Source organism: Euleptes europaea, chromosome 12 (genome assembly GCF_029931775.1).
Source record: "Euleptes europaea isolate rEulEur1 chromosome 12, rEulEur1.hap1, whole genome shotgun sequence".
In the NCBI taxonomy this organism is placed as follows: Eukaryota; Metazoa; Chordata; class Lepidosauria; order Squamata; family Sphaerodactylidae; genus Euleptes; species Euleptes europaea.
In genome coordinates, this window is record NC_079323.1 from 15,921,081 (window position 1) to 15,937,775 (window position 16,695).

Consider the following 16,695-nt stretch of genomic DNA (forward strand, 5'->3'; position numbering starts at 1 on the left):
TTGCTGGCTCGTCAGGGTTGGCAAAGGGAACGCTTCCTCCCTCTCGACTTGGAAAACATTTTCCAACTTAGAACAGATGTTTTCTGTTTTGACTCGGTGTTTTTTTCAAGCTGTCTGAACGTCGATGCTCTCCCCCAAACCAAACACACACACACACACTTTTTAAAAACTCAGTAGACTAGGGTGCTTCCCCACACAGTACTTGTACGTAGAGGGATCCCTATAGAACTTGGTCCCTACCCCCTTTAAAAATACCTATCTGCACATACAGTCATAGAATCATAGAGTTGGAAGGGACCACCAGGGTCATCTAGTCCAACCCCCTGCACAATGCAGGAAATTCACAACTACCTCCCCACACACACACCCCAGTGACCCCTACTCCATGCCTAGAAGATGCCCAAGATGCCCTCCCTCTCATCATCTGCTTAAGGTCATGGGATCAACATTGCTGACAGATGGCCATCTAACCTCTTCTTTAAAACCTCCAGGGAAGGAGAGCTTACCACCTCCCGAGGAAGCCTGTTCCACTGAGGAACCGCTCTGTTAGAAAATTCTTCCTAATGTCTAGATGGAAACTCTTTTGATTTAATTCCAACCCGTTGGTTCTGGTCCGACCTTCTGGGGCAACAGAAAACAACTCAGCACCCTCCTCTATAAGACAGCCCTTCAAGTACTTGAAGATGGTTATCATGTCCCCTCTCAGTCTTCTCTTCAGGCTAAAAATACCCAGCTCCTTCAACCTTTCCTTAACTTGTTCTCCAGACCCCTCACCATCTTTGTTGCTCTCCTCTGGATATCCCACCCTCCCCAGCAAAGCCGGACTCAGGGCCGCTCACATATCATAACAACAGTTCAATAAAATTCCAATAAAACCATTAAAACAGCACATTACAGAAGAAACGACCTAACGTGAACATCACATGAAGCTGCCTTATACTGAATCAGACCCTTGGTCTGTCGAAAGTCAGTATTGTCTACTCTGACCGGCAGCGGCTCTCCAGGGTCTCAGGCAGAGGTCCTTCATATCACCTACTTACCTAGTTCCTTTAACTGGAGATGCCAGGGGTTGAACCTGGGGCCTTCTGCATGCCTCATAAACATAATAAAAAAACATCCACAATAAATATAAGATAGTGCACCGCAATAGCACATAAGCTACAGCAGGGCTGGGAAGCAGCTAGGGCCTCCCCACATAGTTCCTAATAAATATAAATGAAAATAAAGAGGGGGGAGAAGTAGGGAGGCCAATTGATGGAAAAACTGTAGCTGACCTCAACGTGGTAGAATAGCTCTGTCTTGCAGGCCGTGCAAAACTCCTTAAGGGTCCCATAGGGCCCTGGTCTCATTAGAGAGACTAATCCACCAAACATCCAGACACTCATGCTCACAAGAGCTCAATGTGCCTTTGCTTAGTCAAGGGATATTCATGGATTGCCCTGACATGGGGAGGGGCTGTGCCTCAGTGGTAGAGCATCTGCTTGGCTTGCACAAGGTCCCGGGTTCAATCCCTGGCATCTCCGGTTAAAGGGACTAGGCAAGTAGGTGATGTGAAAGACCTCTGCCTGAGACCCTGGAGAGCCGCTGCTAGTTTGAGTAGACAATACCGACCTTGATGGACCGAGGGTCTGATTCAGTATAAGGCAGCTTCATGTGTTCATGGTGCTTGTGCAGGAGATGAAAGGAAGAAATGCACAGGGCTCAGTTATACTTTCCAGGAATCCCCTCCAGCAGATTGGTGCTATGTCCACACAGGGAAGGGGGTATACCTTTCCGTTTGCAACAACGTCCTAACTCTCTGTGTTTGTTATGAGTTCTAAGCTACTGAGCTTTGTTCTGCTGTTGTCATTACAGTCTGAGAGTCTGGCGTTCATAGAGAGTTCATCATCTGTGCAGAACAGGTTTTTGAGTACATTCACAATTTTTTTTCTGGCCTAAACTCTGACTCTGCACAGCATCTTCTCACCCTGCCATTGCTCAACAAATAAACTTCAGTATATGGACCACCACTTCAGAGGGTTGCCAAACTCCAGGTGGTGGCTGGAGATCTCCTGCTATTACAACTGATCTCCAGCTGATAAAGATCAGTTCACCTGGAGAAAATGGCCGCTTTGGCAATTGGACTCTATGGCATTGAAGTCCCTCCGCTCTCCAAACCCTGCCCTCCTCAGACTCTGCTCCCAAAATCTCCAGGTATTTCCCAACCCAGAGCTGGCAACCCTACTACTTCAGCTGCTCAAAGGGCTGTTGAGGAGACCCATTCATTCTATTTTTGAGGCAAAGCATCCTTCATGGTCTACCACATCCAAGGCATGGTATGGTAGGCAGCTGGGAAAGGACCCTTTTTTAAAAAGGGACTTATTATATAACGAGAGAAATATACGGGACAATGAAAGGTTACAAGCAAACATCTAAAAGTGACATAAGGTATACCCAAAAAATTACAAACAAATCTTCCTTGTTTTGAACACTCTCTAAAAGTACAAACCAATGCAATGCTACTCTAGTCTAAGCCCATTGATTTCAGTGAGCTTAAATTTTGCATAAAATTGCAAAAAATAAAATTTTGCATAAAAACAGAGTTTCCCTTTTGCTAGGTTAGACAGGGTCACTCAAACCTAGGCCATTTATGCATGGGAGGTTTTGCCTTGGATTTGCCCCTCTCTAGATGCACATTTTCCCCATCCAGATTCTCAAAACTCTGCATGGGGGTTTATTTTTGAGTTTTGAGAGTTTGAATGGGAAAAAATGTGCATCTAGAGAGGGGCAAATCCTAGGCAAAACCTCCCATGCATAAATGGCCCTAGTTTCTTTGTTCAAGCCATTTTCATACTGACGTTGACTATGTGTGCCAAGGGACTGTAGCTCGGTGGTGAAACATCTGCTTGGCATGTCGCAGGTTCAGTCCCTGGCATCTCCAGTTAAAAAGACCAGCAACAGGTTATGTAAATTCTTGCCATGGCAGAGTGGGAGATCTGAACCTGGGTCTCCCAGATTGCCCTGGCAACCCTTTAACCAATACACAAGGCAGGAAATACAAGACTAATTGGGGCTGTCTCATGAAGGTATTGACCAAGACCTGCTCAGAATTCTACATGCTGATAATGAAATAGTTTGTGTGTGTTTCTGCCCTAGTTCAGAAGGGAATTGTATCTGTCATAATTACTACGATTTGGGCTTCCTTCCATGTTTCTGGAATTCTTCCATCTTCTGAAATCTCATTAAAAAGCATTGTAAGGCAGGTTAACTGTTCGCCACTGTATGTTTTATAAAACTGTACAGGGAGACCATCCTTCCCCGGGGGGGCCTCCTCGTTTGACAAGTTTTTCTGCTCCTACCAGATAAATGTAGGGATTTTTAAAAAATCTTCCCTACATTGCTTGTCAGGTGTATAAAGTGAACTAAGGTATAACTTTATTTTATGCCTTTGAAATGTCCTCAACCTTGGTTAAGTTCACACTATTTCACAATTAGTTCTTCTAGCTATATCTGTTTGGTAGTGATTTGCCTGACTCTTGTTTCATAAAACGCCTAAGGACAGTAAAGGGTATTGGGTCTTATCGGTGTCGGGTAGATTGAGTTTTCCTTTCCAGCTCATTGATTCTTTTAAAAATATTCAGCCTCTTTTCACCCTTTAGTTTCTTCATAAGGAGAATATGGGTTGTATGGAAGCCCCGTAATCTACATAATTCTGATACTAACCAGTTAAAATCTTATCATAGAATCATAGAGTTGGAAAGGGCCAAACAGGCCATCTAGTCCAACCCCCTGGTCAATGCAGGATCAACCTAGAACATCCTTGACATCACCTGCTATCCAGTGGCAGATGAACTAACTTCCCTGTAAACCAGTGGTTCCCAAACTTTTCAGGCCACCGCCCCCTTGGCCCCACAAACCCAACCCCAGCGCCCCCTACCCTATCCAACAACACAGTTGAAGGGGCCCACCTCTAGCGCCCCCCTACTTCCCCCTTTCCTCTTAGTGCCCCCCTAGTTAATCCCACCGCCCCCAGGGGGTGGTATTGCCCACTTTGGGAACCAGTGCTGGAAACAAACATTCCCTAGTTCCTGACCATCCCATGAAAGTCCCTTCTTCAGAGGGGACCAGGTCAAAGGAGTCTGAACCATGAATAAGATTCAACAACCCTTAACTCTTTAGTCTGGGTAAGTAAGGAAACAGGTTTTGACTGGCATAGGTTGCCCTTGGTTTTTCTGTATTGGAAAGCAGCAGCATACAAATAGCGTGTTCCTCTTGATACATTATGGAACTTCCCTTTCCATTAATTTATTTCTTTTGAAATACAAACAAGGTTTTGCACATGGTTCCACGTCCAGAGTTCTGCCAAAGATAAGCTATGCCTTGCTTAACCCCAAGACGTCTTCCCATCCTGTCCTATCTAATGGATTTGAGGTTTGGGGCTCTTACTGCTCCTGTTGGATATTTTCCAAGAGTCCCCAAGTGGTGGAAGGACAGGTGATCCTAGCTGGGTCAGTATGTCTCATCCTTCAGAAGGTCTGTTGAACAGGTGTGTGTTGCGGTCCAGTCTTTCTGAAGCTTTGAGTAACACCCCCCCAATAGAATTTCTAAATGCCCTGATATACTTACTTCAAGTCTTCGTACTCTAATGAACCTCTTTTTGGCTTCAGCCAGTATTTAGTTTTGTTATTAAGTCAGTGTTCTCCATCTCATGGTTGAACCCTCTGCTTCTCTGACAAGGAGCCAATTCTAGTCAGTCCACTGCAGGGGCAGTGCCCTCAAAGTTCATGAGCTGCCCTTCCCAGTCTTGATCGCCTTCTGCTTTCTTGGTTGCAGTCTCCCTTTTGGTTGATGATGGAGCCAAGGAATAGAAAATCTTTTTACAATTTCAATTTCTTCACTGTCAGCCTTAAAGTTGTCTAATTCTCCAGTAGTCATTACTTTTGTCTTCTTGATGTTCAGCTGTAACCCTGCTTTAGCACTTCCTGCTTTAACCTTCATCATTAGTCATTTCAAGTCTTCACAGTAATGTGGTGTCATTTGCATATCTCAAAGTGTTAATGCTCCTTCTACCAATTTTCACTCCACCTTCATCTAAATCTAATCCAGTTTTCCTTATGACATGTTCTGCATATAGATAGAAGAGATATGGAGATAAAATACATCCTTGTCTGACACCTTTGCCAATTGGAAACCATTCTAATTAACCACATTCTTTCCTAATAGTAGCCTCTTGTCCAGAGTACAGGTTGCATATCAAAACAGTCAGATGTTGTGACACAACCATTTCTTTTAAAACCAGCTATAGCTTTTCATGATCCACACAGTGAAAAGCTTTGCTGAAATCAATGAAGCACAAGCAGTTAGTGTGTGTGTGTACAGTGCAGTCAAGTTGCAGCCGACTTATGGCTACCCCAGCAAAGGGCTTTCGAGGCAAGGGATTAAGCAGAAGTGATTTTCCATTGTCTTCCTCTGCAGAGTCTTTCTTGGAGGTCTCCCTTCCAACTACAGACCCTGCTTAGCTTCTGAGATCTGATGAGATCAAGCTATACCATGCTGCCTTCCCTCCCCAAGGGGTGTTTTTTTTTTTTTTGCCGTCAAGTCACAGCTGACTTCTGTTGACCCCATAGGGTTTTCAAGGCAAGAGATGTTGCCATTGCCTGCCTCCGCATCACCCCCCTGGTATTCCTTGGAGGTCTCCCATCCAAATACTTGCCAGGGTTGAGGCTGGGAATGTGTGACTAGCCCAAGGTCACCCATCAAGTTTCCATGGCAGAGGGGATTCGAATCTAGGTTTCCCAGATCAGAGTCCAATACTTTAACCACTACACCACACTGGCTCTCACAGTTATTGTCAGTTAAAAATTCAGAGGCGCAAGTATTTGAGAACTGGTATAGGAATTTGTACCACCATTTGGTTCACTGTCTGACTTTGGGAGAAGCTCCGTATAAGCAATATCGAAGTGGCATTTACTTCCTCAAAGCTCAATAGAATTTGTTGAACCAATATTTTCAAACATTAGAAGTGGAAGTGGCAGAAATTATAGGGCTGAGGTAAAGCTTTGCAAAAGCACAACAATATTAGAGTGGTGTGTTTTTTTATTCTGCAACCTTTAGCACTGCTGTTGGACATAAGTTGCTAGAACAGTTTATTACTCTAAAACCATATTGATTTGTTCATTGTAGTACACCCCTTTTCAGTAAATGCAGGAGCCAAAAATAATTTGGACACAATACTGGAAAACGTTTTGTACCTTTTCATTTTGGAATGACTACGAAAAATCCTTGATACTGCTGAAATGGAAAAAGCAAATGCCTGAATTGTCTGTAAAGTTTCGGTCTGTGCCGCAAACCTTCGGTAGTTTAATAAATTTGTCCCATTTATTGCTAGAACAGATATTGTAAACACCATAACTTTGTCATTTACCTACCAACAGTGACATCCTAAGTGCGGGTCACTGAAATCTGTTCAATGGAGCTTACTCCCGGGAAGGTGTTCTTAGGATAGCACTGCTAGCGATTTGTTTATTTAGCATATTTTTTGTCCCATTTTTTTTCCTCCAGGGAACTCAGGGCAGCATACAAAGTTCTGCCCTCCCCAAATATCCTCAACAGCCCAGTGAGCTATATCAGGCTAAGGGTGAATGGCTGGTCCAAGGTTGTCAGAAGAGTTTCATGGTAAGCAGGGATTCGAACCTCAGTTTGTCCAGGGCTGGACCCAACGCTCTTAATCATTGGGTCACTCTGCTTCATTGTGATATTTTCTTGACGAAAGTGCTTATCTAAATGTTTGGAATCCTTCATTTGTCCTCTTGAGGCGTGCCGTTTCAAAGGCAGACTTCTCGCGCTGAAATCGAATCAAAAGAGTTTCCTGCTAAACATTAGGAAGAACTTTGTGACAGTGAGAGCGGTTCCTCGGTGGAACAGTCTTCCTCAGGGGGCGGGGGGCTCTCCTTTGGAGGTGTTTAAGCAGAGGCTAGATGGCAATTGGACAGCAAGGCTGATTCTGTGAACTAAGGCAGATCATGAGGGGGAGGGCAGGAAGGGTTGCGTCAGTGCTTGGCTCTAGTGGCCCTTTCGTATATGCCTTGAGTAATGCCGATTGCCACTTTGGGGTCAGGAAGCAATTTCCCTCCAAACCAGATTGGCCAGGGATACTGTAGGGCTTTGGGGGGGGGGCAATCTTCTGGGCTTGGAGTAGGAGTCACTGGAAGTGTGTGAGGGGGGAGGTAGTTGTGAGTTGCCTGCATTGTGCAGGGGGTTGGACTAGACAACCCTGCTGGTCCCTTCCAACTCTATGATTCTATGACTTTGTTTTTCTTTGGGGCTCTTGGTGTAGCTGAGATAGGGTTTGAACCAAGATTTATGTTCAGCACTATCCACTGCAGAGGTTTCTAGTGCCCAGTTACTTGTGGATGTAATGGGTAGTCTAGTTTGAAGCGTGGAAATTTGACACTGCAGTTTTTTACTCTGACACTTGTGCAAATTCACATCCTTGTTAAATGTATAAATGAATATACAAGATGTCAGGGCTATGGAATGCAAGATAATGCAAGTTTCAGATATAGAAGCATTTAGAGGAGGCTTGACTTCTTTGAGAGAGTTTACGGCTGCACATTTTGAGACCTTCAGTGAAGTTTTGTTGACCTTCTCAGTAGAGAAAAAAATTAGCTCCCAGAGACCAAGTGGAGACATTTCAAAAAAGCTTACCTCATTTTTATAGTAGCTTCTCCAAGGGACTGACAAATCATTTTGGCTCGTTTGCAGTATCCAAAATTAGATTTCTGCACTAACAATGAACATTAAATCTACTTTCCTGAGGGCCGCTAGAATAGTTTTAAAAGAGCAATGGAGAAATTCAAGTTGTAGCAATTTTCAGCCAGATTTTTTTCAGACTTTGTATTTTTGTATATAGAACAGTAATGTTGTAGTAGGCACAGTGTCGTCCCCATGGTACCTAGAATTTACCTCATAAATCAGAAGTCAACAATCTGTGAACAGACCTCCCTCCCTTCCTCCTGTACCTTAAGAGAAGCTGTTCCTGAAGAGAAAGAGAACCAAACTGAGCAAGATGGGAAGGCCGCACCTCGAGGAGACGGTGACAGAAATTATCCTCTGCTCTCTTGCAAAGCAGCCACTGTACCCTCTAGACCAGGGGTGTCAAACTCATTTGTTACAAGGACTGGATATGACATAAATGTCACTTGGTTGGGCCATGCCATGCCTCGCCAGCCCAGTTTGAGAGTGGGGGGTTGGCTGCCTCGGCTGGCTTGCGGGCCGGAAAAGAGTTCTCAAGGGGCCGGATCCCGCCCATGGGCCGTATGTTTAACATCCCGCTCTAGATTACCGGTGGCCAGCTTATGACCGAGTGTGCCACAGGTTGGCTTGCGGTGTAAGAGTGCCACTGTAGTGTCCACTGAATTCCCTATGTAGACCACCTCCCCCGCCACCCATGTTTTGGGTGATTTTGTCTCTTAAATCAGTGACCTGGCAGGAGTGCAGGTCTTACTATCCCAATGGAGGAAAACTCTAGGCAAGCACAACCAGTGTGAGTGTAACTGCACATCTTCTTGCCTAATCTGGGTTGTTGATGATGGCAAAGCTTTCATGCTTTTCGGCCACTGTTGCATTTGCGAAAAGACACCCACCTTTTCCAAGGTGGAAAGGGGGAGCATCTATATCTTGCTCTGGAAACGCTCAGTGACTCACTGTGACTCAATTGCTAGCCGTTTTACAGACAAAATGGCTCACATGTACCACAACTAGTCCTATAGAAATGGGTCATTACCTTGAGCACAGCTTAATCAGTTACTTGGATGAACTTCGGTTGTTGCGTCCTGATGACTTAAGTTGCTTGGATGAGTTCAACCCACCACATCATTGTTCGACCATTATCATTTGCAGCTTATTGAGTCGGAGGAGATTGCTTGGTTAGAGCTGGGGTGGTGCTGAATGCTTCATTAAAGAAGCTGTAGTGCCAGTTGCTCTCTGTGACCTGAACTTCTATTGGCTGGTGGCAAATATCCCCTTCATGGGCAACTGTGACCTTGCGGCGGTTGGATAACTTCAAGCTCTCTTGGATGAGTCTGGTTTTAGGACTGTCTTGGTCTCTCTTTTAGACTGCCTTTGGCAGAAAAGAGATGGGGACTGTATGCCCCATTGGCTGCTGTTGATCTCTTGCTAGCCTGTGATACTTATCTCCTTATTTGTATACTGTAATACATGTTTTGCAATTTATTTGAACCTTTGTTACTACTATTTTGTAAAATATTGGAGTAGCTACAAGTCGTTAGATAAATGCCTTGTAACCTCAGGTACTTTGCACATTTTTTTCTGTCTTCTGTCAGAGGTTTCTCCTTTTTTTCTGTGCCACTTGTCAGCCATACTGCTAGTTGGTGAACCAGCAACATGGCTGTGGTCATAGTAATTCTTATTAGTTAGAAGCTTTTCTATGCAAAATGTTGTTTAGCTTTATGTAACCAGCCTCAAAATACTCTTAGTCTCTATTATCCCCAATTTTGAGGATGGATAATTGAGCCTAAAAAAACTGTAGTAACCCAAAGGCACACAATGAGCTTATGGTTGGAAGCGGGTCTTGAATCTAGGTATCCCACGTCTAAACCCAATGCTCTGTACAACATTTCCTGCATTGTGCAGGGGGTTGGACTAGATGACCCTGGTGGTCCCTTCCAACTCTATGATTCTTCTAACATCAATGCTGGTTGACTGCAGACTAATGCAGTCGGTGAGGTAGAATTCTTCCCCACCTTTATGTTTGTACCTTACAAAAGTGTCATTTTCCAAAAAAGATAAAGTGGTACAAGCTCTTTGCACAAGTACGTTTGTTGTGTTACTAGAGCATTTTCATTTATAACAATGATTTTTTCTGCCATTGCACTTCTGTACCTATTGACCACTGACCCTGGTTGGTCTGAGAACCTAGTTACGTCACAGTTCCCTCTGGAGACTAATCCCACTCTGCAACTGCATCAAATTTATTGCAGCCCCAGCGTTTTATGGCAGATACCACAAACTTTGCGGGGAAAAGTGCATATGAGTACTGGGGTAAGGTGGTACAGAGGTGAAATGTGATGCAACCAGAGTACCGGGCTTAATTTGGCATAGCATTTGCATGGCATCACAGTCTCTAATGATGGGTTTCTCACATGGACTGAAATGTACTAATGCGTCCGCTTCTCGTTTGGCAGGAATTGGCTCTCCGAAGTCAGCTTCCCAGCATGGAGCAAGATGGCGGCTCTCAGAATCCAGTATCTTCTCCCGGAATGTCTCAAGAACTGAGAACTATGACCACAAACAGCTCAGATCCTTTCCTTAACAGGTTTGTAGCTGTGGCTACTGGCGGTTTTGTTTAGTCAAAAGACGATAATTCGCTAATTCTGCTTAGCTCATGTAATCGTCTCTTTTTTTTTTAACATCTCTCGGTGCCAAGAACCACAGCTGTAAATGAATCCTTACATGGCAAGTCCGGGTCGTTTTTCTTTTTCTTTTTTGTAAACGTTGAGGATTAAAAGCTGTCTCCCGCAGGAGGAAGTCGACCGTTCAGACTTGTAGGAAGGGTTTGTCTTCACAGTCACAACATGTTTGCCCCGGCACAGTTCTGATGAGCAGCCATTTAGAATTACTGATTCGGAAAGGCTTTTCAAAAGCTGGCAGTGAAATCTACTGCGGAGCTCGGTTTTAAGGAGTTTCTCAGCAGTATTCCTGGTTCTATTTTTATCCTTGTAGCATTGACACAGGAAACAGTGATAAGACTTTGACGTATCATATTACATGGGATATACAGGCTAGTTTTCTCTGGCATTTTTTTTTCATGCTGCACATGGATCCTTGTTAAAAATGTTGAGTTTCCACTTTTAATTTTTAAGAAATGCTTGTCATGGTTACACAGATAAGCTTGAAAATGGAAACTCTAGGGCGTTGACAAAAAGAGCCCAGTATTTTGGGTCTCCTGATTTATAGTGCAATCCTATGCAGAATTACTCCAATCTGTCTTCCTGCCTGCCTGCCTATCTGGAAGCTTTGGCCAGTCTGCACTCCTGGCCTATTCTACCTCACAGGGTTGTTGTGAGGGTAAAATGGGGAAGGAAGAACCATGCACACTACTCTGACCTCCTTGGAGGAAGGGAAGGATAAAAATGCACTAGATAGATTTAAATGTTATGGATTTAATTGGTTATATTTCTATTATTGTGAGCCACCATAAAAGCAAAAAAGCAGGACAGATTTTTTTTCAGCAAGTAACAAATAAATGCAGTGATACATGACATTGTGGGTTACAAGCATTTTTGAATGTTTGTTGAAGAATCGCACAGAAACTTGGGTCATCGTTGGGCAGTATGGGGGGGGGTTCTATCTGCAGGTTGTCTTTGCTTTTTGATCTTGTAGCCCCCCATATCTGTAGCTTCACAGGGAAATGTTAAGGCCCAGAGATTCAGCAAAGAGAAGTTCTTCCCCCACACACACATTTCCCCCACTTTCCCCTCAGACTTCCCATTTTCTAGTGAGACTTGTAGATGCTGACAATTAAACAATCTTTTTAAAAAGAAAGAGACTCCGGGACTCATAAACAGTTTCAAAGAAGTTTTTTTTTTTTTTTTAAGGGCAAAAATATGCTGAGGATCCCAAGAAAATGTGCGCTGTATACCATTCCATCCCCAGTAATGTTTCCCTGCAAAGGAAATCTCACACCTACCCCTAATTTTTATTTTGCTTAGCAGTCTGTTTCCAAACTTGAGCTTAATCTGTGAATGCTCCGTTTTCTTGTACCTCTCTCCAGACACACCGTTGCTATCCCAACTCTGTCTCTGCACCCAAAACACGTGAGGAAGTAAGGACCATCTCTTCCTTTCTCTCCCTCCTTCTACACCACTCTCTTTCCTCCTACTCCTTGCAAGTCTACTGCAATGGGTGAGATGGATGTCTCCCAAACGGCAGCACCCCCTGGGCATCGGCTAAAGGCCTGGGGGTGTTTGGGTTGTGAGGTTAAGTGTCGGGCACAGAGCTGTGCATCCTGCGAATTTCTCCTTTGATCCTCTCTTCTTTCAAATTGCAAAGTTGGTGCTGATGGCAGGATTCAGTTTCTCCAGGAGGACGAGAGTTTTTTGTTTTGTTTTGTTTTTGCGTGTTCAAAATAGCATTTATTGGGGCAAAGCGACTCAGTCCTTCTTAGCAGCCGCCTTTTTCACGGCCGCCAAAACGTTGCTGAGTTCTTCACACTTCCTCTTGACCCGGATGTGAGTCCCGACCCTTTTCTTGATGAACTTCAGAGCTCGCTTATCTTTGGAGACTTTCAAAAACTCCATTGCGTGTCTCTCATAAGGTGCAAAACCGCACACTTCCAAGTTCATGTCCTGAACAAATTTGGTGTGTTTGGTCAGGCGCCCACAGCATCAGCCGTGGTGTGGCTTCACCAAGTTGGCCCTTATTGAGGCCAACGGCCATTGGGTAGCAGATTGCCATGGCTGCCGCAGCTGAACAAAGAACCAGGCTGCTCCGGAAGAGGAAAAATTGAGGACGAGAGTTTTCGATGCCTCTTTATCCGTGTTTTAAAATTTTGCAGGCATTTTAATACGTTTTGTTTCCTTTACAGTGGAACTTTTCACTCAAGAGACGAGAGCACCGACAGCGGCCTCAGCATGAGCAGTTACAGTGTCCCCAGAACTCCAGATGACTTTCTCAACAGTGTTGACGAAATGGATACAGGTTTGTTTCCTTTCCTTCCAGCGGAGCTCTTCACTAGGTGTTTTGTAGCTTGTCTGGAGGCAGAGGATAGAGGAACATGCACTTTGAATAGTGTCAGAATTATTTTACACCGCTTGCTCCCATTTAATAAACGTGTACCCACAAAATTCTAGGTTGCATTGTGTGTGTGTGTTTGTGTGTGTGTGTGTGTGCCGCCAAGTCTCAGCTGACGTATGGCGACTCCATAGGGTTTTCAAGGCAAGAGACGTTTGGAGATAGTTGGCCATTGCCTGCCTCCGCGTGGTCTGAGAGAGTTCTGAGAGAACTGTGACTGGCCCGAGGTCACCCAGCAGCAGGCTTCATGTGGAAGAGTGGGAAATCGAACCCGGTCCTCCAGATTAGAGTCTGCCACTCTTAACCACTACACCACGCTGGCTCTATGGTTGAATTGGAAGCCAGAAAAGGCAAGGCATCTGTTATACAACTTTCCCAAAAAATTGGTATGGTTTTCTTTAATCACCTGTATTTTTAAACGTTGTTTTGTGGCCTTCATTTATTCTTTTTTAAAAAATATTTTATTAACATTTTCAAAATAAAAGGTAACAAACAAACATATACATACACTTCCATCCACACATTTTACATTTACTTCAGGGATCAGTTTACATCTTAAACATTGCTCTGTTGTTATGATATTTACTTAAAAAGGTAAAGGTAAAGGTCCCCTGTGCAATCACCGGGTCATTCTTGACCCATGGCGTGATGTCACATCCTGACATTTTCTAGGCAGACTTTGTTTACGGGGTGGTTTGCCAGTGCCTTCCCCAGTCATCTACACTTTACCCCCAGCAAGTTGGGTACTCATTTTACCGACCTCGGAAGGATGGAAGGCTGAGTCAACCTTGAGCCAGCTACCTGAAACCAACTTCCATTGGGATCGAACTCAGGTCGTGAGCAAAGCTTTGGACTGCAATACTGCAGTTTACCACTCTGCGCCACGGGGCTCCTATGATATTTACTTAAACATTACTAAATTTATCTGTGTTTATACTCTTAGTTTATCTTCATAACTTATTCAAGGTGCATGGCTATTATTTTCTATCTCTATTAAGGTTTAGTCTACCCTTTCCAGTTAACATATTCAAAATAGCATTCCCATTTCTTCTGTGAATCTTCAATCATTCTTTCTTTGAGGATGTTGGTTAATCTGGCCATCACCAGATTTTGCTGCCACTTCTCTAAGTCTGGAACAGTCTCTTGTTTCCATAATGCTGCCAGCACTATTCTTGCCGCAGTCGTCAAGTATCCAAAAAGTTCTGTATGGTTACTTCCCAAATTTTCTGGTGTTATCCCCAATAGCATGATTTCTGGATTCAGTGGAAATTTGATTTCAAGAACCTTCTGCATTTCTTGATGAATCTGTATCCAAAATTTTCTAACTTTTTTGCAAGTCTACCACAAGTGAAAATAAGTTCCATCTTTATCTTCATTTATTCTTGATGCCGCATATATACAACTATCCTTTGGCTTTGAGGAGCAGGACTTTCCCACTTTCCTTCCTTCTGCAGCCCCCTGAAATTTTGTTCATGGAGATCAGCCGGGAGGAAATCTCCACTTCTCTTCTGCAAACAGAAATGTGGTTGGATGCTGGCCAACGTATTCAAAGCAGCATGGCCCAGAGATTGTCGGGTCATAATCCAAAACAGTTCCTATATGCCAACATGTTCTCCTACCCTTCTTGTTGACTGCATGAACCCAAGGCACTAAATTCTCCAAATGGTTCTAGAGTGTACTGATTGGGAGAGGAAGGTGTCTCTACTTCATAACAGTTATAAATGAGAAACAAGATTATTTAATTGAACCATGACTGCAGCTGATATTGGGGGCTTCCAGTGGAATATTGTGTTCATAATGTGGAATTCTAGACAGTTAGTACATAAAATGTGTTGCCCCTAACATGTGTCAAGTGCTCAATTGATTATGATCCTGCCCTCAGAGCTTATTAGTCACAAGCAAAAAAACACACCTTGCTATGCACAATATGATGTAGTCAAAAATTGCATAGAACAACCTCTAATACAAATATACAATACAGCCATGGTTCAAAATTATTATCAAAAGTGTATTAATAGAAAGAAACCTAAGTGCCTCACATATGAAATACCTACTACTCTACTTCCTAAATGTCTCCATACATGAGACTCAATCTTAACAAGTGCCAATTATAGTCCATGAAGTTTGTACAGAGTCCAGCACCTCAATCCGGGGCAAGCTTGTATCCGATGTGAACATGGAAACAGGTTAAATCCTTGTAAGCTGTGTGCTACATTGTGAAAGACGTGATATGTATTCAGCAGAAGGCAGTAGATACGAATAAAAGGATTACTAAACGGGTGGGTTGCCTCTGGATGATTGCACCGTATTTCGTTCAGAACATTTTGCTCTGCATATACGTTGTATTGTGCCCATGTCTGCAATTTGCATCTAAGATTAAGGAGGTTGCCCCGGATTGAGGTGCTTGACTCAGAACTTATTAAACAGAATATTTTGGCAGAATGACTTAATGCAGTGGTGTTCGGTTAGGTTACCTTCAAGGATCTCTCCACTTCTGTGGAGAACCCCAATGTTGCACACTTGGTGCTACATGGATGGGCAGCAAACATAAGAAACTTATGCTACGCAGACAGCAGAGATTTGTGGCATACCTGGGTAGGAACAGGACAGCCTATTGACATAACCAATCAGGTCTATAATTTTGCTTCCCTCTCCCATCGGTCTTGCTGCTTACCTTCCTAAGTAGAGTAGAGGCAACACTACGGTAAGACCAAAAAGGTAGCATACATGCATACCAGAGCAGTGTTCATTTCCATATTTTATTTCTGACTTCTGGCATGCTTGCCAACAACAATAACAAAAAGTTGGCATATGATTGAGCTGTTCGTAATGGTTGAACCTTCTCCAGTCCCATCCACCTTGTCTACTTCCTACGTTGGACATGTGCCAGGGATAACAGAGCAGTATGAAATATAAGGGGAGGACCTACAGAATCAAAGTCTTGAGGGGGGTGCTAATGTATCCTACAGGGCTAGAAGAAGAGTTTGTTTTTATATGTTGACTTTCTCTACCTTTTAAGGAAGAATCAAACCAGCGTACAATCTCCTTCCCTTCCTCTCCCCACAACAGAACCTTGTGAAGTTGGTGGGGCTGAGAGAGTTCAGAGAGGTGTGACTAGCCCAAGATCACCCAGCTGGCTTCGTGTGTAGGAGTGGGGGAAACCAACCCAGTTCATCAGATTAGAGTCTGCCGCTCATAAGGAGGAGCAAGGAATCAAACCTGGTTCTCCAAATCAGAGTCCACCACTCTTAACCACTACACCACGCTGGCTTAGATACATTAGTTGGATCAAGTGATGCGTTTGATGTTTTCAATATATTAATGTTTCTTCTTTACATTCGTTTTGTTATCTAGGTGACAGTATCAACCAAAGCAACATCCCTTCGCATCAGAACCGTTTCCCAGACTACCTTGAAGCCATTCCAGGGACAAACGTGGACCTTGGGACGCTGGAAGGAGACGCCATGAATATAGAAGGCGAGGAACTGATGCCAAGCCTGCAGGAGGCTCTGAGTTCCGATATCCTTAATGACATGGAGTCTGTCCTGGCAGCCACCAGGCTAGATAAAGAAAGCTTTCTTACCTGGTTATAGGGGGGCCCTCAGGGAGACGAAGTTTGAAACCTTTGGAGGATCTGAGGAGATAAGACACGTACCTGACATTGAGACAAGCCTGTGCGGCAAAAGGTTTCTTGGCTCACGATCAGAGAAGAGAAACAAGCAAACGAACAAAATACTCCAGATTCCTTTTTTCATCCAACATTTTGTTCTTCCTTGTCCAATCGCTGCTGTTATACCGCTGACCTCTTTTCACAGTTGACTTTGAAGAATTAGACAATTTCGTTTTATCTTTTTCCCCCCCTTCCCTTCGCTGTTGACACTACTTTTCAACGTGGTGGTGACG

The 16,695-nt window shown here is 43.8% G+C and overlaps 1 protein-coding gene and 1 pseudogene across 1 annotated transcript in view; one reads left to right on the plus strand and one right to left on the minus strand.

Annotated features, from left to right (window-relative positions):
- The window catches only part of YAP1 (Yes1 associated transcriptional regulator), a 117,133-nt gene extending 100,670 nt beyond the window's left edge, over positions 1-16,463 (plus strand). Inside the window, exons 7-9 of the mRNA XM_056858120.1 lie at positions 10,185-10,315; positions 12,587-12,699; positions 16,147-16,463. Of these exons, the coding sequence (XP_056714098.1) occupies positions 10,185-10,315; positions 12,587-12,699; positions 16,147-16,385 (483 nt within the window). The 3' untranslated portion in view covers positions 16,386-16,463. The remainder of the gene's footprint in view (positions 1-10,184; positions 10,316-12,586; positions 12,700-16,146) is intronic.
- Positions 12,113-12,456, minus strand: LOC130485011 (60S ribosomal protein L36-like; annotated as a pseudogene).
- Positions 16,464-16,695: the final 232 nt, after the last annotated feature.